The following is a 25,075-nucleotide window of genomic DNA, read 5'->3' as shown; positions in this document are numbered from 1 at the left end:
TAATGACAATAAATTGAATTGAATCAAATTGAATTGAATTGAACTGAATTATTGATCAGACTTGAGAAAAACGCTAAAGACAATGTCCGTTTATTTCTAAACTATGACAGATGGGACATTTTGGAAAGCTTTACTGGAATGCTGGCCGACCTTTCGTCCTCAAATGGAAGATAATCTGACCTCGTAACGAAGCCCGTCACCAATACAGTCGCTGCTGGGGTCTCGCAGGGCTAAATGGCTTCACAGGCCGTCACATCTGATCTGAAGCTCACGTCATCGTCATGGTTTGAGTGGATGGAGGCAGGACATATAGGCTGCACAACATTGACTTCCAATGGAAATCCAGTAAAAGCGACTGGGGGAGGTGGGTTTCTGTCCAGTGAACCGAGGGCCAAAGCGACGGTGAATCCCACAGGGAGAAGCATGTTGTGAACACGCCCGCCTGTCAACAACCGCTATCGCTTCAGTGTTAAAGCCACACAAAGAGGAGTTGGACATACTGCACAAAGCCAACAGGCCACCCGGTTAACGAGAACAGGTCACCCTCGAACTGACCTGACAAAAATCCAGTCGGCAAATGTGAAGGAGCACACGGACGGAGTCACATGGTTTCAACCAGACACAAGGCCTGTTCATCTCATCCCGTCCGTCATCCCATCTGCCCGTTTCCACTGATGACAACCAGAATTAACCGCTGAAGCTCCCTCATCGCAGCTCCCCACCGGAGCTCAGCGCTCAGCGTTGGCATGCGGATGCAGTTTACCTCCCACTGGACGGACACACACACACACACACACACACACACACACACACACGTGCAAATACACACACGTGTGGGAACATCAACACTCGCACCAGCACCGTCTATTCGTCTCAATACACACATGTCACTATCAGCAAAAACACTTTAATCCACCTCTAAACATACATCCAAGTCTTTTCAGCGTCAACCATGAAGGCCCATAGTGGGTGTGTGTGTGTCTGTGTGTGTGTGTGTGTGTGTGTGCATGCGAGCTTAACTGTGTACTACATGGCACCACTTGGCAGATGTCTGCATTAATTTAAACAAGCCGTCTATCTGAGTACGAGTCACACTGGTGGTTTTATAACCTCAAATTCCACAAGTAACACCAGTGACATTTACGGCCCGGCTTCCACCACAGTAAGCAGCACTTTACCTCCCCAGTGCACAGAAATCACCTCGGTCACACAAGTCCAACGGGTGGGGAGTCTGGGGGAACATGGAGCAGAAACACAGTGGGTGTGCGATGATACTGACAGGTGATGATTACTGTGGGTGTGTGATGATACTGACAGGTGATGATCACAGTGGGTGTGTGATGATACTGACAGGTGATGATTACTGTGGGTGTGTGATGATACTGACAGGTGATGATCACAGTGGGTGTGTGATGATACTGACAGGTGATGGTCACAGTGGGTGTGTGATGATACTGACAGGTGATGATTACTGTGGGTGTGTGATGATACTGACAGGTGATGGTCACAGTGGGTGTGTGATGATACTGACAGGTGATGGTCACAGTGGGTGTGTGATGATACTGACAGGTGATGATACTGACAGGTGATGATCACAGTGGGTGTGTGATGATACTGACAGGTGATGATTACTTTTGGTGTGTGATGATACTGACACGTGATGATCACAGTGGGTGTGTGATGATACTGACAGGCTATGATCACAGTGGGTGTGTGATGATACTGACAGGTGATGATTACTGTGGGTGTGTAATGATACTGACACGTGATGGTCACAGTGGGTGTGTGATGATACTGACAGGTGATGATTACTGTGGGTGTGTGATGATACTGACAGGCTATGATCACAGTGGGTGTGTGATGATACTGACAGGCTATGATCACAGTGGGTGTGTGATGATACTGACAGGTGATGATACTGACAGGTGATGATCACAGTGGGTGTGTGATGATACTGACAGGTGATGATACTGACAGGTGATGATCACAGTGGGTGTGTGATGATACTGACAGGTGATGATACTGACAGGTGATGGTCACAGTGGGTGTGTGATGATACTGACAGGTGATGGTCACAGTGGGTGTGTGATGATACTGACAGGTGATGGTCACAGTGGGTGTGTGATGATACTGACAGGTGATGATACTGACAGGTGATGATCACAGTGGGTGTGTGATGATACGCGATGATCAGCTGACATGACACTGCGTCACTGATGGGACGGAGCAGACAGCCGACATGACATACGTATTATTCGGTGCATAGCCCCCCAGATTGGACTCTGCAGGAGGTTTTGACATCAATAACGATGAAGCTCACTGAGTAGATGCGAGGCCATTTCAACACCGGTAAAATTCTTAAATCTCGAAGGAAATTGACAGCAAATGTTTGACACAAAAGCAGAAATATAGCCGTTCCAATGTTTGCAGAGGAACGAGAATCGTTCTGGGATGAGATTCAGGGGCACTTTGGGAGCGTTTGGTGAAACCAACTAAATGTACAGAAGCTGAGTTAAGATGAAGCTAAACTCGGCTTATCTTGAATAACCAGTTGGACACAGCTGCACTGTCCTTACAGGGCCGTCCAGGCACCACTGGACTTTGACTCACGTCCTCTTGAACAGGCCGGCGTTCTCCGGGTAAGTCAATATCTACATAAAGTACCTCAGCAAGCAGTGGATGGAACAAAGGTCACAGGAAACAAAACCAAATCAATATCCATGGTACAGTCCTGTGAAAAGGTTGTTCATTTGGTGGTCCGTCGTTCAGGCTCAGATTCCAGACTGACGGTCTCCAGGCTGTTTCTGGGCAACGAGAAGCAAATAATGAAAGCCATCTCAGTCCAGCACGAGGCTGTTCCTGTTTGTATTTTTATCATTGAGGCGTTGTTCTTTTCCAGAGAGATGTACGACTCGCACGGCGTGCCAGGGGCCTGTTGAGCAAAACGAAACCGTCTGTGCTCATGAGGGCCGGGCTGCATTCCAGCCTGCAGGACCAACCTCCTGCCTGCAGGATCAACCTCCTGCCTGCAGGACCCACCTCCTGCCTGCAGGACCCACCTCCTGCCTGCAGGATCAACCTCCTGCCTGCAGGACCCACCTCCTGCCTGCAGGACCCACCTCCTGCCTGCAAAGTTACACTGCCATACCAAGTCTGGAACCGGATCTCTGCAGCGAGAGCACCAGAAATAAGTGGTGAATCGTTCTGAGGATCAGAGAACACATCTGTCTGTCTGGAGGTGAAGGAGGCTTGTGCCCCCCCCCCCCCGACCGGGCAGAGCTGTGCATCGTGTATGGATGTATGGATGTTCAGCTCTCGGCACCAAAAACGAGTAGCACTCTTAAAGGAACATAAGCGGACGGGACATGGGCCAAGCTAAAAAAAAGGGGGTGTGACGTTTGCACTCGCGATTGAGTTGGGCAGGTGTATGGGCGGGACGTCACTGCCGTGGCTCCACCCCCCCGCCCGTCACTCTTTTTTCTTACCCCCCATCATTACTGCACAGACGCGGGCTGCAAATGACGTCACGAGCGCAAGATGGCAGCTACCGTACCCGGACGCGCTTGGCTTCACCTGTGTACAGCAGGAGGACGTAGGAGGACGGGGAGACGCGTCGTCCGTCCTCACAGTCTATGGCAGGTCCTCCTAGAGGCGCCGCATACTCACTGCTGGACTCGTGATAGTGCTGCTAAAGGAAGTAATATCTTTGCATCGATGAACACAACACTGTACTGTCATAGACAAACAGAACATACATACATAATACATTATGTATATATATATATATGTGTGTGTATATATATGTATATATATATGTATGTATATATATGTGTGTGTGTGTGTATATATATATATATATATATATATATATATATATATATATATATGACTTTGTTAAAAGAAACACTCAGTGTAGGGAAAGTGCTCAACAAATAAGGGGCAAAATAATGCAGTTAGTCAGGTAAGTTCTCTATGAGACAGTACAAGCCTGTTTCATGCTGTGTGTGTGTGTGTGTGTGTGTGTGTGCGGTGGTTTAAAATCCATAACAGCCCCAGTGTGTCCTCCTCGTCTACTGCAGCAGATAGAATATGAAAGTGTGTCTTGTGTGTCTTTGACCTTCTGCCTTGACAGAAAACTAACAAATTAAGAGTGGATGTCCTAATCACCGTGGGGCACACTGACACCGGAACAACAACGACGACAACAACAACAACAACAATGCTGAGTTGAACCTTACAGTACACAATACACAATACACAATGTCCAAGTGAGCGGTGGCCCAGTCTCAACATGCCGGCTAGCCGTTAGCTTAGCTTATCTAGCTCAGGAAGTGCCAGCTAAATGTGCTCCCCGTTCACACCAACCTGTTCAATTACTTATTTGCGTTAACCGTCTAATGTGCACGCATTTGCAATGCATATTTCAACACTTTGTATTATTTTGGTGCCAAGGAAACCCGAGACTGAGCCAAACATCCTCTCTAGTGTCCTTCCTATCCACAAAAGAGTCCCGAGTAATTTTAATTGTGGCTCGTAATAGATGCCGTGTGCCTAAAGACAGCAACATGAAACCTGCCCCGTCCTGCCGAGGAGTCATTTAGCAAAGTCCTGAATCTGCTCCAGGTCACACTGTGGGAAATCCGAATTTAATCCACATGCTTGGAGTCCCAGTCTGTGATTTACCTGGCCATGTGTAATGGAGGTACACCTCCACACATGACTGGGCAGTTGAGTTGCAGATGCAGAATAGCCCTGTTGTGTCTTTCTCGTCAGGTGCTAACACAACATGTGGTGTGTTTGACTCCAGTGTTTACACCCACGAGAGATGCGAACCAACCGTTTCCAGCATCAGAAAACATTAGAAACCCACATTTAGTTGGCGTTTCCTGTTGGTCCTTGCATTGAGACACCTGTCAACCAACCTGGGAGTGACAGCAGCTTCCTGTCCTCTGGTCTGCAGACTGGTAACGATTACTTTTCTTTTGAAAACAGCAAGCTACTTTTTTTACACGAAAGAAGGTGGAGAGCAACCAGATAAACTTCTGTACCTCCCTTCTTTTGGTGTCTCTCTACCCACTGAGGTAACTTCAGATCTTCAGGGGTTCTGAGCAACAGCAAAAACAAAAAGAAGCGGTTTCTTTCCACACAGACGGTTTACAATGACAGCAGTGGGGATGAACATGGACGGACCACCAGTTGAAGAGTTGGTAGCAGTGGCGGCTGGTGCTAAAAATGTTGGGGGGGGGGGCAATGTACCTTGGCACAGCACACCTGACAGCTGCTTTCATGTCCACCCAGTCACAGAGTTATTCAGAAGGACAATGCAGCCTATAGATTTCATCAGGGGTCGTAGACGGTGGATGATTGACAGCCGAGCCGAGGCGTGGTGGTGGGTGTGGACATGATTGACAGCCACGAGAATTGTCCAATCACATTAGATCATAAAAACATTAAGACGATACCAATTCACTGTCAACAAAAGTGGGCGTGCCTGGGGCGCACGGAACTGCACCCCCTGGAAAACCTGAAGAAACCAATCAGACAGCAGCCTCAGGTCACCTGCTCGCCACGAGTTTAAGGGCTTACATGAGGTATGGTTTGGCCGGCGCACCTCACCCAGGAAGTATATGTATTCAGAAAGGAAGTATATGTATTCAGACAGGAAGTATACGTATTCACCCAGGAAGTATATGTATTCACCCAGGAAGTATATGTATTCAGACAGAAAGTATATGTATTCAGACAGGAAGTATATGTATTCACCCAGGAAGTATATGTATTCAGACAGGATGTATATGTATTCACCCAGGAAGTATATGTATTCAGACAGGATGTATATGTATTCACCCAGGAAGTATATGTATTCAGACAGCAATCACCCAAATACCATTTGGACCAGTATGTAATGCTGCTGCCAGGCGCTCACAGACTGACAACACTTTTATTTCATCATTATTTGCATTACACAACTACACTATATTTAACATGTTTAAGTAGATTTTCATCTCTTGATGTTTGAAGGGGCGGCGCCCCAGCGCCCTCTACTGGCCAGCCTCCAGTGGCTGGCAGTCATTTTTAACCGGTTTCCAGTGAAACGAGTCGCACTGGAAGCACACTTGGCTGTGTTGTGAGTTTCTGGCCCATGTTCGAGAGCTGAAACTAAAATCTGCTCACTGGCCGTGGCAGCACTAGTCTGCACTGACACAATGATGAGGCTAGCTGCTTTTTCACGCTCGCACAAAATGAGCCACCAAAGCCACTGAAGAAATAGCCCTAAAATTCTGAGGAAAATCTTTTGTATCTCTTTTTCTCTTTTTTTTAGGTTTTAAATATGCATGTGTGTGAGTGTGTGTGTGTGTGTTTAAATGTATCTTTGAAACCGACAAAGGCCACCAAAGCTAAGAAAACGGCGGTCTCTTTGACTCCACTTTTTCCACCCCATTGAATCGGCCGTTGGCGTGAGAGTGGCGTCGGAGTGTAAATGATTCCCACAGATGCCAGTTCAGACCTTTTCCTCCTGCTTCCAGTCCTCCAGCAGAAAACGCCTCTTCTTCTACTGCCCTGCCGTGCTGAACAGAAACCTCACAGCTCTTAAAACCGCCGCTGAGCACAAGAGATCGAAGATATTCACTCACTCTCGTCCGCATTTGGCTTGATTTCAGCAGCAAAGAGTAGAGACTCGTCCAGGCCACGGCCATCGCAGCGGCACAGGACAAATTCAAACGTTTCCTCCGGGTGCTCCGGTTTCCTCCCACCACCAAAAAGACATGCATGTTAGGGTTCATACTCCTGCCTGTTCCCCTGAGCAAGGCAGCGGAAAGAAGCACCGGAGTTGGTGCCCGGGGGCTGCAGCGGCCCACCGCTCCTATACAACAGGATGGTTACATGCAGAGAACGCAGTCACTGTAACCTGTACAGTGACGAAATCAAGCGGCTGCCTTCGTACAAAAGCCATCGCGTCACTTCCGTCAACACACCTGCCTACGCTCACACAAACAGCGGGTACAGCCTCGCAGAAAGGTAGAAGTACAACCCAGAGGAAGAAAACGCCACGGTTTGCTGTGTGCGGGGCTGTGAAATTGAACATGAATATGCTATGTGTGTTTTTGTTTTCCCAATTCCCCTTCAGCGAAAGGGAAAAGTGCCCCCCCCCAAAAAAGAAGACCCAATTATCCAGTGGTGCTGTGAGGAGCTAGCCCAGGCACACAGAATTCACAATACCACAGTTCCAGTTTACTTTTCATTAACAGAAAACAGACGGCCTAAAAGCTTACAGGCGTTGTTTTAATGTGCAGCCCCTTTGCTAACTACCCTGTAGCACAGCATATTGCCCCTTTGCTAACTACCCTGTAGCACAGCACATTGCCCCTTTGCTAACTACCCTGTAGCACAGTATATTGCCCCTCTGTCTTCTTTTTTAGACTAATGAGTCAGGGACCGCGGATAACACGTATGCCGGCCTTACCAAAAAAAAAATACACTTGAAGTTAATTTTATTAAGTAAACTTAAGTAAAGTTCAAGTATATTCCCCAAGTATATCAATGTACTAGTAGTATACTTGTCAGTATAAGCAAAGTATTGTAACGATCACGGATGTGTAGGCTCGGTAGCCCTTGGCTAACGGGGTGGAGCCTTCAGTCGACTGGTTAACGACATGGGTTCGCGTCCCGGCTGCTCCCCTAATTCGCTAAAGTATAACTTTGTTTAATATATCTCTGGTAAGTACTTTTAAAGTATACTCACTGACTTTTAGTTTAAAATAAGTATACTAACAGCACACTTGAATAAACTACTTTTTTGTAAGTTTACTAACCTGCGGGTTTATGTAGCTAGGCTAGTGCTACTGACATTAATTAACATTATGATATGGCTGTGTTGAATACTGGATCCTGATTGGTCAGTTAAATTACTCAGCAGTCTGTCATTTCTGAATAGCAGGCCATCTTCCAGACTGCGGCCTCGCTCCGCTCCTGTTCCGTTCCAAAGTAAGGCGCTACATGGAGCGCCCGCAGGCTAACAATAGCACGGCAAACATACAGAAAGAAATCCAGTCAAAATATGTGGAAATGATTGGTTTCTGCCAATCTATTGACTCCTCTCGTCAGGGAAAGCCATGTCATAAGCGAGCTAATCCACTGCGAGGCAAAGAAGCTTCCGAGGCACATCTGAGGAGGTTTGCTGCAGATTATCTCGTACTTATTGAACAAATCCACTCAAATATAATTGTGTCTCAGTGCCAGGTGTGTGTGTGTGTGTGTGTGTGTGTGTGTGTGTGTGTGTGTGCGTGTGTGTTTTGTGTTATTTGTAATGTGATCGCTCAGAACCACCGTTAACCACATGAACCTTTCCTGTCTACAATCAAGGGATCTGCACAGATCACATTAGCTACGCAGAAGCACAACACTTTGTTACCATGACGACATCGTTATTATTTTGTCCTGGACTGTGAACTTCCTGTCAGGGGAATTCTTTGTGACTCAAGCATCACGTCCCGCTCGCCCTCTCCTTCTTACATCTCCTGAACCTTTCATTGCATGACCCACATCTCTTCATCACCCGAATCTCCCGGGGTCAGAGGACCACTCCACAGATCTCTCATCAGGAGGGGTGAACCTTGACCTCCTTCTTAAACATCTAAACCCAAGGAAATCAAACGCAACCATGTTGATTAAAGGAAAAATCAGAAAAGGTTGCCAAACATTTTGGAAGATAACTTCACCATCTCTGAACTTGTACCTCTACTGAAGAAACACAATCCCTCGCTGTCGATCAAAACAGGACACTGAGGGATCGCCGGTGGACAATCACACAGGTTCAGACACGGTGACTGGAACAACTGAGATTCAGTCCAGCATGGGAGACCTGGAGCCACATCCCTCACTACGCAGGGATCCCGCTTTTGTTTGCAAAGTAAAAGAGGCCGCATGTCCATTCTATATTTTGTCAAAGGAAAGGAAGGACTTAATCAGTAGTTCCTTTATCACTAAAATGGTATATACACCTCTCAATTAATTAATCCAAACTGTGACGCCGTGGGAGGGAAAATCCTCAGAGGGGTTTCATCCGTACCATCCTATACAAGGCCTGCCAGCTAGATGGCTTTAAGTGTAATGAAAACATAATCCAGGGGAAAAGGTAGAAAGGAGAAAACGGAGGTAGAAGCAAACCAGACAAGTTGGTTGACATGAATACTCAGTCTGCTCCCATACAACTTAATGAATCCATAAAGTTACATAACCCCCAGAAACATCGTCCTCTCTGAGATGCGGTGCTACAACAGAGAATCCAGGCTGCAAGTTTACCTCCGCATCACTTTTCCATAGTAAGCTTTACTAACACAGAGTACCTAGAGCATGGGGGGGGGGGGTCTTATCCGGTCTTATCCGGTGTGGCTGAAGGATTGAGTTCCAACCAAGCACTTACACACCTGATCCCACTAATCAACCAGTGGAGTCTTTACTGAGGAACTTGATTAGGAGACACAGGTTTGTAACTGCGTGGTTGGAACAAAAACCTTCAGCCACACTGGCTCTTTTGGGATAAGACTGCCCAGCCCTGGTCTATAGCGTGACCTCCAAATGGGTCCAGAGGTGGATGTTATAACCTACGGGATCAGGAGCAGCAATTTTCAGTCCGGTTACAACAAAATATCATCCTCAAAATCACCTGAGCTGGAAACAGCAACGGTACGGGGATTAATCTGAGCTTGCACGCAAAGTCTCTAAGCTCCATCACATAATCAGTGCCCCGTGTCATCAGAGCAGAACTCAGTGCTGCACCCGGCAGTTACGTATTTCCCAGGAGTCCCCTCTGATGTGGGGCTCCTTGGGGTGCAGGTTATACCCCCAGACAGGAGCGTGGCACCACCCGTCTGTGCCAGAGGTCTCTTTCCTGTTTCTGCAGGAAGGTGGGCGGGACCAGGGGGGGGTTCAGAGAAAAGGGGCGGGGCCAGGAGACGCATTAGTTCCGTTGTGTTCAATTCGGCCCATTGGAACTATTTGTCCTAAGGACCTGGACCAGCAGCGTGCCCACACAACGCTTCCAGGTTTCTCCCCAATCAATCCTTCACACACCCAGCTGTGTTTTGAAACTGGGCAAACATTTCAAATACCATTATTCCTTTAATGTCACTGACTTCTCGAAGTGGGATTTCATAACTGCGGACCAGGTCTCTTTGTGTTATAGTGTACAGTTGTGTGCCGTGGGATTTGTTCATTACAGGAAGGCAGAAAAAAGGTTGGAAAACACCACCCAACAGTAGTAACACCACCAACCTACCACATCTCTCCACCCAATGTGGAGTGGGGCGGGGAGATGTGGTAGGTAGGTCGCATTGATACTGTTTGAGTAGACAGAGCTGGGATGGAGAGCTGACGACGAGGTTCATCTCCAGGCCCAAAACGCCTCAGAGATGATTTTGTTTTGGGCGGGAGCACAAACACAGAGACACAGGATGCTCTGCTGAGCTGGAAGCTCACGGATTCAGGACTAAAACCCGGTGTCTGTTACCCAGACCACCTCCTTCACTCATTATCTAAGGCACAGCTACGCTCTTGGCTATGATATTATTACTGTGTAGCAAACTACTACTACTACTACTTCATATAGTACTCCTATATGATTATCCTGTAGCAAATATACTAATATGAATATATATTATAAAGATACTATCGGGTGGATGCTGCTGCTGCTGAGCTGCTGCTGCTGCTGCTCTGCTGGGTTTTGTTGTTCTGGGTTTTGATCCTAAAAGTTCCCAGATAAAGACCAGCTAGCAGGTTTCATCATCCGCTCACCAACAAAAAGGTCCACCTCCTCAATCATCTCACACCCACCCACCCACACCCACCCACACCCACCCACACGCACAGTACACCCACACGGCGATTGCACCTCATACATACTTCCTAGGGGCAATCAGTTAAGAATGGTGTCCACACCCTCATCCAAGGAACAGGAGAGGAGTGGAGGAGTGAGATGGGGTCAGAGAGAGAGAGAGGGGGGGTGGGAGAGAATGAAAAAGACAGATATTTGAGAAATGGAAGGATTCTCAGTTTCATTTCTAGCGGTGATGTGAAAATATGAAATCACAGACAAATCAGATGATGATAGAAAGACAAGTAGACACAGACACAGACAGACAGATAGATAGATAGATAGATGGATAGATAGATAGATAGATAGATAGATAGATAGATAGATAGATAGATAGATAGATAGATAGATAGATAGATAGATAGATAGATAGATAGATAGATAGATAGATAGATAGATAGATAGATAGATAGATAGATAGATAGATAGATAGATGGATGGATGGGTGGATGGGTGGATGGATAGATAGATAGATAGATGTTTTTGAGGTTTTCTAAACAGAGCAAATCTCCTCAGGGGCGATGTGAGGGCAAAATAAACGTCTGTAGACAGGCGCAGTAAATAAAACGTGTATTTGTCTTTCCGCCGCCTCATTTTCATCTTGATAACACACAGCCGTCATTCATGGCGTGGACGGCAGCACGCGACGAGGGCGGAACAGGAAGTCACGTGACATCCCAGAACAACTCTAGAGGGCGATTTGGGAGTCTTTCCCCGGTATCGTGTCAGGCTGAGGGGAACCTATCGAACTGCGAGGCACCGCGTCGTGGTCCGATAGGTGCAGTTTCTCACAGAAGCAGGCGTGAAATATCTTGAGGGAATATCATTAGAAAACATTTCACTGTGATGAACCCCAGCTGGGTTCTTGAACATGGCGTTTTTACATATATAAGCAGCGAGGGTAATACATTTCTGTAGTGTGTAAGGCTGTCCATGAGCATGATGATGATGATATTATCCGTGTTGTCCGGCACCACCTCACCAAACCAATCCGCCTGCGAGGCGGCCGCCGGTGCCTTCAAACAGCGCCCCGTCTCTCTGTGCCCTCGCCAGCGTAATCCTATTATTTCATTTTACAATGAAGGTGAGGTGACGTGTCAGGTAACGGCTTCCTGAAACAGCTGGCGGTGGAGGGGGTCAGCGGGTCACGTGACCGCAGCCCCCTCCAGCCAATCAGCAGCCACCAAGCGCTGAACGCTCCAAGACGTCTGTGGAATGTCTGATATTGGATAAGTCTCCCCGCCTCCAGCATTAGTGGTCTGAAACCGACCTTCAGGGAACGCAGTGGAAAATCCATTAAAGACAAAAAAAGATGGCTTATTCTCAAATCCAGTCCTACAACCTTGGCTTTCTTTCAGATGAACAACAAACATGTCTGACCATTAACACTCATTTACATCCTGTCTGTCTATTGACATGGAAATTGATATAAATGGGTGCGGATGCGGCAGACGGTGATGGAGGTGTCCATGTATAAGCCTATATTTTTTCCCATATAGTTTTATGCAGAATAAGATTCGAGTCATTTCAAGAGAGACCTCATCCAGAGCACTGAGCCCCGCTGCGCCTCGTATTCTCATCCGCCCTGCCAAGCTGGGCGCCTGTAGACGAGACCAACCTGGCAGCGAGACGCGGGAAATGAACCTCAAAAACACCCCACAGGAACGACCGCGAGAACAAACCATGAAGTCGGGCACCATCCCGTACCGCTGCCTCCATTCACTATGGGTGATGCTAGAGCCAGCGGGGTGTAGGCACGGAAGTAGCCGTGATTGGCTGTTGCGTCGGCCAATAGACAGCACGGAACCTCGAAGCGCACTGACTTGAAACAAACGATGCGCACTGAAACATTTAGCTAGCTAGCTTACAACTGACCTTAATATTGCCAGATCTTACTGTAACCCTAACCCTAACCCTAACCCTAATCCTGACCCTAACCCCAACCCTAACCCTAACCCTACCGCTATTGCTATCGCTAGCTAACTAACGTTAACTTAATTCGCCCCAATTATTGCTCTGTCTGTCGGTCTGGCAGTCAATGCGCTTCGAGATTCCGCACTGTCTATTGGCCGACGCAACAACCAATCACGTCTACTTCCATGCCTACACACCGTTGGATCTAGCCTCAACCATTCCCTATCAATAAGAGATGGCTAACCGCTTGATCTTTGACCCCGTCGCGTGAAGGATTTGCATAGCAACAACCAATCAGATTTTGTAGAAAGGTCAGCTGAGAAAATCCCACCCTTGATAAATAGGCTCACCACTTTTAGCCCCCAAGCCCCAGGTGGTGGTAATGCACCAATTCGATGTTTGCCAACCGCCAATAAACACCAAGTAGAAGAAGAAGAAGAAGCCCCCCCCCCAAGCAAATTGGACAAGAAGCCATGTGCCACTTTTCAGGAAATTTATGATCTGCCGATGTTTGCTGAAAAGTAGTAAAACTAATGTACAAAATGATCTTATCCATATGCCATGAAGATCTGTCTTATCTTGCTTAGTTGTTGATCTTATGTAGGCTATTTTCATTGCATTTCATTTAAGCGTGCGAAAAATATACAACTTCTATGTCTATCGGCAAGATGATGCCCCCACAGATGGCAGATGGGAGCAGCGGATTCCACCTCCAGTGTGTCTTCTGCCCAACACGTAAAAGATGCTGCCATCTCATTTATCATCTGCCTTCTTCCTGCTACCATCACTTGGCGTTTGTCTGTCTGATCTGAACCGCCGGAAGCTAAGGGCTCGTCAGAGTCCTCACTGGTTAACAGACAGACAGACGGAGACAGAGACAGATAGATGGGTGGGCGTGTAGACGGACAGATAAATAAACATGCAAAAAAAAGGAATACGTGGAGCATATTTCAGGGTAATCGATCTGCTTGTTGACAGGGGACATATGGCTTCATAATGAGGAAGACCGGTGGAGCTGGGTGCAGGGGGGGTGATTTAGCAGGGTAGGGTGGGGTTATTTGTGTTATTTGGGGTCAGGGGTTGCTGCAAGCCCCTGTCTTTGTTCATATCTCTTCAAGTGTAAAAAACGAGGACAAGCCAGAGGCTCTCGACATTACCTCTCCATGTTTTCCAATAAACTGACAAATCAGCAAATAAAATGGATCCAAGCAACAATTAAACACCACCAAGACACACTAAAATTTGGCTGTCACTCACTGGAAAGAGGCGGGACAAGCAAACTGATTGACAGTTCAGTGTGAAGCAGGAGACTCTGAGCCAGAGAGATTTACAGATTGTAATTTCTGACTTGTCAACCGTAACAAATGGTGTATGTTCCCATTCCCTTTAGTTGTGATTATATGACCCAGAAGTGTTGCTGCCGGACAACCTGGCCCAACCACCAAGCACCACACTACCCGGCACCACACTATCCAGCACCACACTATCCAGCACCACACTATCCAGCATCACACTACCCAGCATCAAACTACCCAGCATCACACTCTCCAGCATCACACTACCCAGCATCACACTACCCAGCACCACACTATCCAGCATCACACTCTCCAGCATCACACTACCTAGCACCACACTACCCAGCACCACACTATCCAGCACCACACTACCTAGCACCACACTATCCAGCACCACACTACCCAGCACCACACTATCCAGCATCACACTACCCAGCATCACACTATCCAGCACCAGACTACCCAGCACCAGACTACCCAGGACCACACCACCCAGCACCACACTACCTGGATTATAATGTGAACAGCAAAACCACCACGGCAAGAGAAATGATGAACAAAGTCAAATGTGATTTTGTTCAAAAGGAACAAAATCACAGCACATCTGTACAAACACAAACAAGCGCATGACAAATTCACTTCTGTAAAAAGCAAATGAACGCTTTCATTATTGTAATGTGTCCAAAAACAGATTGGCAACCAAAAAGCTGCATTTGAACCTTAAATATATCCAAACAGATGAAAGCGAAAATCAGCTGAGAAATCAGAAACACTCCATATAGACAGAGATCCAGGGCAATGTGACCTCAATTCAGACTATTGACCGGCAACAGATGGCAAAGGTTCAAGTTTCATTTTAAAAATGGATGAGAATGGGTTTTGCTGCATGCAGTTTAAACAGGATTTATAAGCCGGGGGGGGGGGTGGTGGTGGTGGTGTCATGCCAAGAAATCTACCCTGATCAGTAAAATTCCTCTAATGGGATTTTATCCTGAAGCCAAATGGTGGCAGTTCAAAAGGCACACGCCGGGTTCAATTACCTGCAAAGGTGGTAAAGAACCACCACGGACCCTTTCACTTTCTGAGATTTGTGACAAAGCACTAAAAAAAAAACGGAAAAAAAAAAGTCAGGTGGATGTGGTAATGGGATTCAGTTTGGCCATGTGCCCGATTCCACACAAAGAGGGAGGAGGAGCTGCAGGCCTGGAGGACTAGAATGTCAGACAGATGAGGAGCAAACATCCTCTCCCCGGATGGACAGACTGAATTTACAGCTTCACTTCTCGGATATCCCTGGTTTATCCTCACCATGCTCGACATGGGGGGCAGAGAGGACTCAGGACGGACTGACGCTTCTCATCAGGGATGCAAGAGACCAGGACCGTGATGCAGCCGCATGGACCAACCTTCCGTTTTCCTCCCTTCATTTGATCATCCACAAGACAGAATGAACAAAACCCTCACACTGTGTAAAAGATGTGTGGAACAAACAAATCTTATTGTCCCATGTAGAGAACAAAACCAGGTCCGAGAGGGGAAACAAAGGGGTGCCTGGTGTTTGTCCACATCGGTTTTGGATAAAACATAAATAAATAAATAAATAAACTGGATCAGTTTCTGAACTCTTCCAGATTATCATCCCTTCGACTCAGCTCTCGTTTCTCCGGTATTCACTGAGAGAAACCTGCAGCCTTGAAACGTGTCCGAGCAGACAGCCTCCGCTGTTCCCAGCCGGCCGCGAACTTCACGGTGCGCCGCAGAGAGCAGCACCAGCACCGGCAGCGGCGGCGGCGGGAGGACGCGGCACTTTCTGCATGTACAAATAACCCCTCTTGCGGGGGAGAGAAGGGAGGACAAGGAGAAAGACCACCACGGGGATGCTGCGTGCACACATCGTGCACTGCGCGTACCTTTATCGCGCATCCTGCGCGCGCGCGCGCGCGCACGCCTCCGACCATTTGCAACACACAGCAACAAGAATGTTAAAAACGGCCGTGGAGGGAGAAAGAGAGAAAGAGGGGATAATATAAAAGAGGGATGCAGGACTCACCAGTCGGTGTCGGACGTGTCGTCGATGACGTCCTGGTAGGCGGTGAGCAGGACCAGTCTGTTCTTACCCAGATTTACAGCCATCTTTCCGTCCCTGCACTCCACGCCGAACTAAAGTAACGGGCAGAGAGAGAGAGAGAGAGAGAGAGAGAGAGAGAGAGAGAGAGCGAGAGAGAGCGAGAGAGAGAGAGAGAGAGAGAAAGATAGGGAGAGAGAGAGGGAGAGAGAGAGAGAGACGGCACCGAGGAGGACTGCGGAGAGGAGGTGGATGAGGAGGCGGAGGGGGAGGGGGGCAGATTCTGACTGGTGGAGACAAAGGGAAGGGGAGGTTGTGGCCCCGGTGTGTCCGCGGGGTCCTAACACCGGATCGTTCACGGTGACCACAGTTTGCGATACCTCTTCTGGGTCTTAGTGCCCCGAATATTGCACTGATTTATTATGCACATTTTTGTGTGTGTGTGTGTGTGTGTGTGTGTGTGTTTACCACTGCGCAGAACTAGTAAGTAAAACTACATGCTTCATGCCTCACAGTCACTGATATCATAGCACGCTGCTACTCTATTGCACCTCCTCTTCTGAGCATATGGATTTACACAAACACTTTTTTATCACTTTTTCTGTTCATTATAGTGAGTTTTGGGCAGCTTAACCTTATATATATCTCTCTCTCTCTTCATGAGGTTATCCTTACCTTCTGCAGTAGTTTTCATACCGCTAACCCCAGCATTCTGTTTCCCGCGGATGTGATGCTGAACTTGCAGAAAGTACTCACGCGCAGATGTGGGGAGACAACTCACCTCCAGCTGCCCCCACTCTGTCTGTTACTGGTTCAGCATTAGCTCATATGGATTCAATAGGAAACCTGCCAGTGGCGTTTCTGGCCACTCTGGCACCTTAGGTGTGACCCCCCCCCCGCCCCCCCCAGAAACCCGCCATCTTCAGGGGAAATAAAACTTTTTAATTTTACTATTATAAACACGACAAAAAAGTGCAACAGCAGTTGTGCAAAAAAGGAGACTTAACAAATTGTGTGCTCTTATAGAATAAATAATCAAAAATATGAAAAATGAAAGCACCTATTTACTAATGTTTAATCAAATATTTAACAACAGGTGCCTCTCTCTCATCATCTCACTCAAAACAAAGAAATATGTCTTGATGTGAGTGTTATTCATTTTGTTTTTATAATCATTATAAGTACATATAGATTGAATTACCCCCTATATATACACATATATACTATATATATGCATGTACATATACATATATATATACATATACATATATATATACATATATATATATATAGATAGATAGATAGATAGATAGATAGATAGATAGATAGATAGATAGATAGATAGATAGATAGATAGATAGATAGATAGATAGATAGATACACTCACCGGCCACTTTATTAGGCACACCCGTCCAACTGCTCGTTAACGCAAATTTCTAATCAGCCAATCACATGGCAGCAACTCAATGCATTTAGGCATGTAGACATGGTCAAGACGATCTGCTGCAGTTCAAACCGAGCATCAGAATGGGGAAGAAAGGTGATTTAAGTGACTTTGAACGTGGCATGGTTGTTGGTGCCAGACGGGCTGGTCTGAGTATTTCACAAATTGCTGATCTACTGGGATTTTCACACACAACCATCTCTAGGGTTTACAGAGAATGGTCCGAAAAAGAGAAAATATCCAGTGAGCGGCAGTTCTGTGAGCGAAAATGCCTTGTTGATGCCAGAGGTCAGAGGAGAATGGCCAGACTGGTTCGAGCTGATAGAAAGGCAACAGTGACTCAAATAACCACTCATTACAACCGAGGTATGCAGAAGAGCATCTCTGAACACACAACACGTCGAACCTTGAGGCAGATGGGCTACAGCAGCTGAAGACCACACCGGGTGCCACTCCTGTCAGCTAAGACCCGGAAACTGAGGCTACAATTCGCACAGGCTCACCAAAATTGGACAATAGAAGATTGGAAAAACGTTGCCTGGTCTGATGAGTCTCGATTTCTGCTGCGACATTCGGATGGTAGGGTCAGAATTTGGCGTCAATAACATGAAAGCATGGATCCATCCTGCCTTGAATCAACGGTTCAGGCTGGTGGTGGTGGTGTAATGGTGTGGGGGATATTTTCTTGGCAACCTTTGGGCCCCTTAGTACCAATTGAGCATCGTGTCAACGCCACAGCCTACCTGAGTATTGTTGCTGACCATGTCCATCCCTTTATGACCACAGTGTTCCCATCTTCTGATGGCTACTTCCAGCAGGATAACGCGCCATGTCATAAAGCTCGAATCATCTCAGACTGGTTTCTTGAACATGACAATGAGTTCACTGTACTCAAATGGCCTCCACAGTCACCAGATCTCAATCCAATAGAGCACCTTTGGGATGTGTTGGACCAGGAGATTCGCATCATGGATGTGCAGCCGACAAATCTGCAGCAACTGCGTGATGCTATCATGTCAATATGGACCAAACTCTCTGAGGAATGTTTCCAGTACCTTGTTGAATCTATGCCACGAAGGATTAAGGCAGTTCTGAAGGCAAAAGGGGGTCCAACCCGGTACTAGCAAGGTGTACCTAATAAAGTGGCCAGTGAGTGTATATAGTGGTGATACACAATTGAGGGTAGATTCACCAGGGGCTGCTGCTCCTTGAAGGCAGACGTTCAGAGTGCTGACGTAGGCACTGTTTATAGTTTCCGGGGTGGAGCCATGTTTGCAGCAGCCTAGCGGTTTGCTGGTTGCCACGAGAGATTGTGCTGTATCGGTGTCGTTTTGTGTGGCAAGTAAACGGGACTGACTCGGCTCGATCTCTCCGTCTCCTCATTCCTGAACTCCCAGAATATATATATATATATATACTATATATATTAACACGGGTACAGGAAAAAAAGATTTTAATACATATATATATATATATAATATATATGTATGTATGTATGTATGTATGTATGTATGTATGTATGTATGTATGTATGTATGTATGTATGTATGTATGTATGTATGTATGTATGTATGTATGTATGTATGTATGTATTTTGTGTTTGTCTGCTCTGGACACTTCCCTAGAGTGCCGTTAGAGCGCGCCAGTGTTTATAAATATGGGGCATCACTGTTTCCGGTTGTCTTATTCTGCACTCTCTCTCCCTCTGGAATACAGTCGGATCACAGAACAGTGAAAGTCCGCTGCGCTCCTGTTATTTTATTACGTACTTCAAGTTTAGTACAGAGAAGTCGGTGACTTCCGTCTGTGAATCTAACAAATTGGCGACGAGTACGGTACACCTGGCGTTCCCTACAACGCTGTGGTAACGAAGAATCCGCGTTAGCAAGTTAGCAACGTGTGGCTAGGTTAACAGTGCTAGTTGCTAGTTAGCAGTGCCGGTGTCACTTCAAAGAAGAGGTGGCAGGGATCATCGGGCATATTGAGGCCTTTGACGAGGCGGCGGAGCAGTGGTCAACACATGTGGAGAGGTTTGAGCATTTTGTGCTGGCAAATGGAATTGAGGGGGAGAAGAAGCTGTCAGTTTTTTTAAGTGTGATCGGGCCGACAACTTATGGACTATTGCGCAGCTTAATTGCCCCAGACAAGCCAGGAGGGAAAACATAGGATCAGACTGTGGCTGTATTGCAGGCCCATTTCTCCCCGAAGCCCATTGTGATCGCCGAAAAATACCACTTTCACAAAAGGAACCAAGCAGAGGAGGAAACAATAGCACTGTGAGTTTGGGGCCTATTTACATGATACTCTGAGGGACAGGTTTGTTTGTGGCCTCAACAGCGAGTCCATTCAGAAGAAGCTGTTAACAGAGCCAGTCTTCGCCTACCAGAGAGTAGTGGAAATCGCTGTCTCTATGGAGACGGCAGCTCAGCGGCTCCCCGAAAGTGAATGCCATGTCTCTTCCAGCCACTCCGGGGAGGAGATGCACTCGATGTGGCAGGACAAATTATACCGAAAGTGACTGTTTCTACAAAGATCAGCTCTGCCACCGCTGCGGTAAGAAAGGCCACATTTCGCGCACATGCAGAGAGAGCAAGCAGGGAAATAAGGCAGGTAACACAATGTGGAAAATAAAAGGGCAGAAAGGGAAAGATCGTTCCAAGAGACAGTTAAATAAATTGGACACCCGCGCCGAGCCGAGTGACACTGCTACTGACTCAGACGCTGAATTAGCCCTGCACAAGGTAGATATAAATGTGAGTGAAAATGTCATACAGCAGGACAATCCGGCCTATTCAGTAATGTGGGTCAGGCCAAAAGTAGAGGGGCTAACAACAGAGATGGAGCTAGACACTGGTGCAGCAGTCTCCATTATTTCAGAAGAGTTGTACAAAGTAAAATTCAGCCACGTTCCCCTGCACCACACCCACATCCTGCTGAAAGCCTACTCGGGTCAAGTGATCCCCAATGTCAGGGTTATGAAAGTTAGGGTGCACATAAACAAACATAGAGCACAACTCCCCCTATATGTGCTGATAGGTGACGTGCCACCCCTTTGCGGGCGGTAGTGGCTGAGAAGATTGGGACTGAACTGGAGAGCAATAGAAACTGTCAGATCCATACATCACATGCGGGGAGACATGTTGGAAGCCGTGCTACACCGACATGCAGATGTATTCAAAGATGAACTGGGAACTCTGAAAGGCTGTGAAGTAGAACTTACACTGAAGCCAGAACATCAACCGAAGTTCTGTCAGGCTTGTCTGGTCCCATATGCACTCAGCCCCAAAGTGGAAGCAGAACTGGAGTGCCTGCAACAACTAGGTGTTATTTCCCCAGTGCAGTTCAGTGAGTGAGCCATCCCCATTGTGCAGATCATGAAGAAAAAGGGGGATGTACGCATCTGCGGGGATTTTAAGGTACCTATCAACCCCGCCCTTTGTGCTGAACATTGTCCTATTCCCCGGATAGAAGATCTGTTTGCTTTCCTAAGGGAGGGGGGTGTTTCAGTAAACTAGATCTATACCATGCTTACCGGCAGTTGCCGGTTCAGGAGGGCTCTCGCGGTTACCTTACTATCACCACACATGAGGGAATGTTCCACTACAACCAGCTGTCATTTGGAATAATGTCACTGCCATCGATCTTCCAAAGAGTAATGGACCAAATTCTTCAGGGGCTTCTCAATGTGCACTGTTTTCTGGACGACATTTTAGTGACTGGATGGGACGCCGCCGCTCATCTAAAAAACTTGGAAACAGTGCTGAGTCGCTTGGAGAACTTTGGCCTCCGGGTGCAGAAGAAAAGTGTGAGTTTTTCAGGAACTCACTGGAATATCTGGGACACACCATCGACGCCACAGGCCTCCACAAATCCCCAGAAAAACTCAGGGCTATTGCCGAGGCCCCTGCCCCAACGAATGTAAGCCAACTCCTCTCCTTTCTAGACTGATAAATTATTATGGCAGATTCGTCCCAAACATGGCAACAACATTCAGCCCCCTGCACAAACAACTGCATGCTGGGGCACAGTGGGAGTGGTCCCCAGAGCATGAAAAAGCGTTCTGCTTGACGAAAGAACAGCTCCTCTCTGAGAGAGTGTTAATTCATTATGACCCCCAACTGCCGATGGTACTGGCATGTGATACCTCGCCGTATGGAGTGGGCTCGGTGATTTCTAATATGATGCCTGGTGGTCAAGAGAGGCCCATAGCATTCGCCTCCAGAACCTTGAGCAAAGCTGAGCAAAATTATGCTCAAATTGAACGGGAGGCCTTGGGGATCATATTTGGTGTACGCAATTTTTTTGCATATCTGTATGGGCACCATTTCACCCTTCTCACGGACTACTGGCCACTGACAACAATATTGAGCCCCAGTAAAGCCACCCCGTCTATGGCAGCTGGGAGGCTGCAGCGAAGGGTCCTTGTGTTGGCAGCTCACAACTACATTATCCAATACAGGAGTGCAGCTGAACATGAAAACGGATACTGTGCTGTTACACCACCTGGACTCCCTGCCTGTGTGCAGCACAGATATTCGCAAAGAAACAAGGTATGACCTGGAGCTGTCTCACGTGATGGACATGGTGTTGTCAGGGCAGTTTCCAGTAGTCAAGTAACGGGTCAATGCCCTGATGCCCTATTGCTCAAGGAGAGAGGAGCTCACTGTGGTTCTAGGGTGCCTTCTGTGTACCCCCAAAGTTGAGACCACAACTGCTGAAAGAGCTGCATGCGGGGCACCCGGGAGTGGTTAAAGTAAAAGCCACTACTTCTTTTGGCCGGGGATTGACGCTCAGATTGAACAGCAGGCCAAAGTGTGTCATTTGTGCCAGCACAACCAGAAGACTCCAGCCCTCTCCCCGCTGCACTCGTGGCAGAGGGTACATGTGGATTTTGCTGGGCCAGTGGAGAGGCATATGTTGCTAGTTTTGGTTGATGCTCACTCGAAGTGGCCGGAAGTGGAACTGATGGATTCCACCACAAGCTCAAAGACTGTTCAGGTTTTAAGGGGGTTGTTCAGCCATCATGGCCTGCCTGAGTTTTTGGTCAGCGACAATGGTACGCAGTTCACTTTGAGTGATTTTGCGGATTTTCTCAGGGTGAATGGGGTGAAACACGTGGGCTCTGCGCCCTTTCACCCAGCCACAAACAGATTGGCGGAAAGTTTTGTGCAGACAATTAAGCGGTCATTGAAAGCTTCCAGGGGGCAGACCACGATGCGAAATCGACTGGATTTGTTCCTGCTCAGCCATAGAAATGCTTCCCGTGCCACAACAAATGAGTTTCCGGCCATGCTCTTCCTTCGCCATCGGCTCCGCTGCTCCCACTTCGACCTCCTCAAATCAAGTGTGGCGGCCATTGTGGGTCAGGCACAAACAGGCCGGGAGGGTCGCAGGGCCCCATTCGCCAAGGACAAAGACTTCATGCCTGGGGACTCTGTTCTGGTGCGTGACAGGGGGAGGAGAAGTGGATGCCAGGTGTGGTGGTGTCTCAGGCAGGGCCAGTGTCCTACATGGTAGATGTGGAGTCAGGGCTACACTGGAAACACCACACAGATCAGATCAGGGCCTGTGACCCGGAAATGCTCATGCCTAGAGAGCCACCAAAACTCGCCTCATTGAAGCAAAAAGTTACTGCCCCCACAAAAGGTCCAGTGCCAATTCCCCCAGCGGGTAGGCAGGATTCCCCCCCCCCCAAAGTCACTCAGTCCCACAAACGGAGCCAGTAAACTCAGGGCCAACAGAAGTATCGGTTGAGGCTGATGCTCCCCCAGAGACTGTTCCCTCAGAGACTGTTAGGAGGTACCTTGCATGGGAAAGAAAACCTCCACCGCCTCAATCTGTAATGGACTTTGGGTTAAAGGGGCGCACGCCACACTAGGTTAGTTAGTGAGTGGGGCAGTTTACAACCGCTCACCCAGGTTGTGTAACATGTACAAGTCCTGTTTTTTTTTTAATTCAAGCGATAGTAGGATGTTTTGAGTTATGTTGTCTGTTTTAAAGTATTCCGTATTGTTCTGCAGGAATATTCGGATGTTATTCGGGAGATATAAATAGGCATCCAGGTTTTTCGGGGAACTCCGAGTTAAATAAGTGGGGAGGAGATGTGATGTATTTTGTGTTTGTCTGCTCTGGGCACTTCCCTAGGGTGCCGTTAGAGGGCGCCAGTGTTTATATATCAATCCAGTCGCACGGACTTTCGTGATGGCATCACGTTAATTCATCTATCAGATCGTGATACCAACACGATTATGACCTGATTTACATGATGTGGTCACGACTCGCCGACTAATGTATTTCAATTGGTAGTCTCGCAACAGCGTCCCCGCAGGTGAAGCGAGAATATTTTCGTGCGTTGCTGAAGACGTGCTGATCAGAGTTTGCGAACATTAGTGCATGAACATTATGGCTCTTATTGTCTGTAAAGTTGGTAAATATATCACACAACAGTTTAATTCTTAATATAGTCGCTGTGGGTAGGCTAATTGTTGCAACACATTCAGTCATTTCCACAGACTGTATAATCATTTCCAATCGATCTAGGCAAGGTATGACCATATTTTCCATGGGGCTGAAAACTCAATCGCTGTGCATTTATTTGCTTTAGGCTTAGAACTTGCCTTTATTTAAGGTGGGATATTTTGTCAGAATACATTTATGACAGCTTCTAGTTGCCGATGGTCATTCAATCGCTTAGACTGATCAGGATTTTTTAATGGGGCAAATAGTATGATTTATGTAAATAACTTGAAAACATTCAAATCTTTTATTAGAATGACCTGTAGTATGGGCTGTATATATAAATTACTTACCTTTCCCCCTGGCCACCACCACCTTGCGTCTCTGGAATTAGAATGAGAAGTATCAGTGAATTTACATAGTATGTATACAGGTACATGGAACTTAACATAAATGTTGATTCATTCCAACTTGGATGTATTGCTAGGTATTCATTAAGTGAATAAAATATCCATTAATCAAGCAGTTGCATTTTGGCTGGTAAAACAAGGTGTGATATAGGTCCTCTAAAGCTAATGTAAACACACACCCTTTTCAAAAAACTAATTGAATCTGCACGAATCACACAAATGACTTATTGAGGATTCAAAACGGCGATTTTCGCCGAGAGGTGACAAGTTTGCATCCCTGACAAACACGGAGAGAGGGGGAGAGAGAGAGAGAGAGAGAGAGAGAGAGAGAGAGAGAGACAGAGAGCGAGAGAGAGAGAGAGAGAGAGAGAGAGAGAGGAGAGAGAGAGAGAGAGAGAGAGAGAGAGAGAGAGAGAGAGAGAGAGAGAGAGAGAGACAGAGAGAGAGAGAGAGAGAGAGAGAGAGGGAGAGCGGGAGAGAGAGAGAGAGAGGGAAAGAGAGGGAGAAGAGCGAGAGAGACAGAGAGCGAGAGAGAGAGAGAGAGAGAGAGAGAGAGAGAGAGAGAGAGAGGAGAGAGAGAGACAGAGAGAGAGAGAGAGAGAGAGAGGAGAGAGAGAG

General features: G+C 47.2%; 1 protein-coding gene across 1 annotated transcript in view; it reads right to left on the bottom strand.

Moving 5' to 3' along the window:
* dbn1 (drebrin 1) overlaps positions 1 to 16,257 on the bottom strand; it is a 118,535-nt gene extending 102,278 nt beyond the window's left edge. The window contains exon 1 of the mRNA XM_056284955.1: positions 16,133 to 16,257. Within this exon, the coding sequence (XP_056140930.1) occupies positions 16,133 to 16,215 (83 nt within the window). The 5' untranslated portion in view covers positions 16,216 to 16,257. The remainder of the gene's footprint in view (positions 1 to 16,132) is intronic.
* Between the last annotated feature and the right edge of the window lie 8,818 nt (positions 16,258 to 25,075).

Source organism: Lampris incognitus, chromosome 8, assembly GCF_029633865.1.
Source record: "Lampris incognitus isolate fLamInc1 chromosome 8, fLamInc1.hap2, whole genome shotgun sequence".
NCBI lineage: Eukaryota > Metazoa > Chordata > Actinopteri > Lampriformes > Lampridae > Lampris > Lampris incognitus.
The sequence above is the reverse complement of the archived record's forward strand: the minus strand, read 5'-3'. Positions and strand labels throughout refer to the sequence as shown.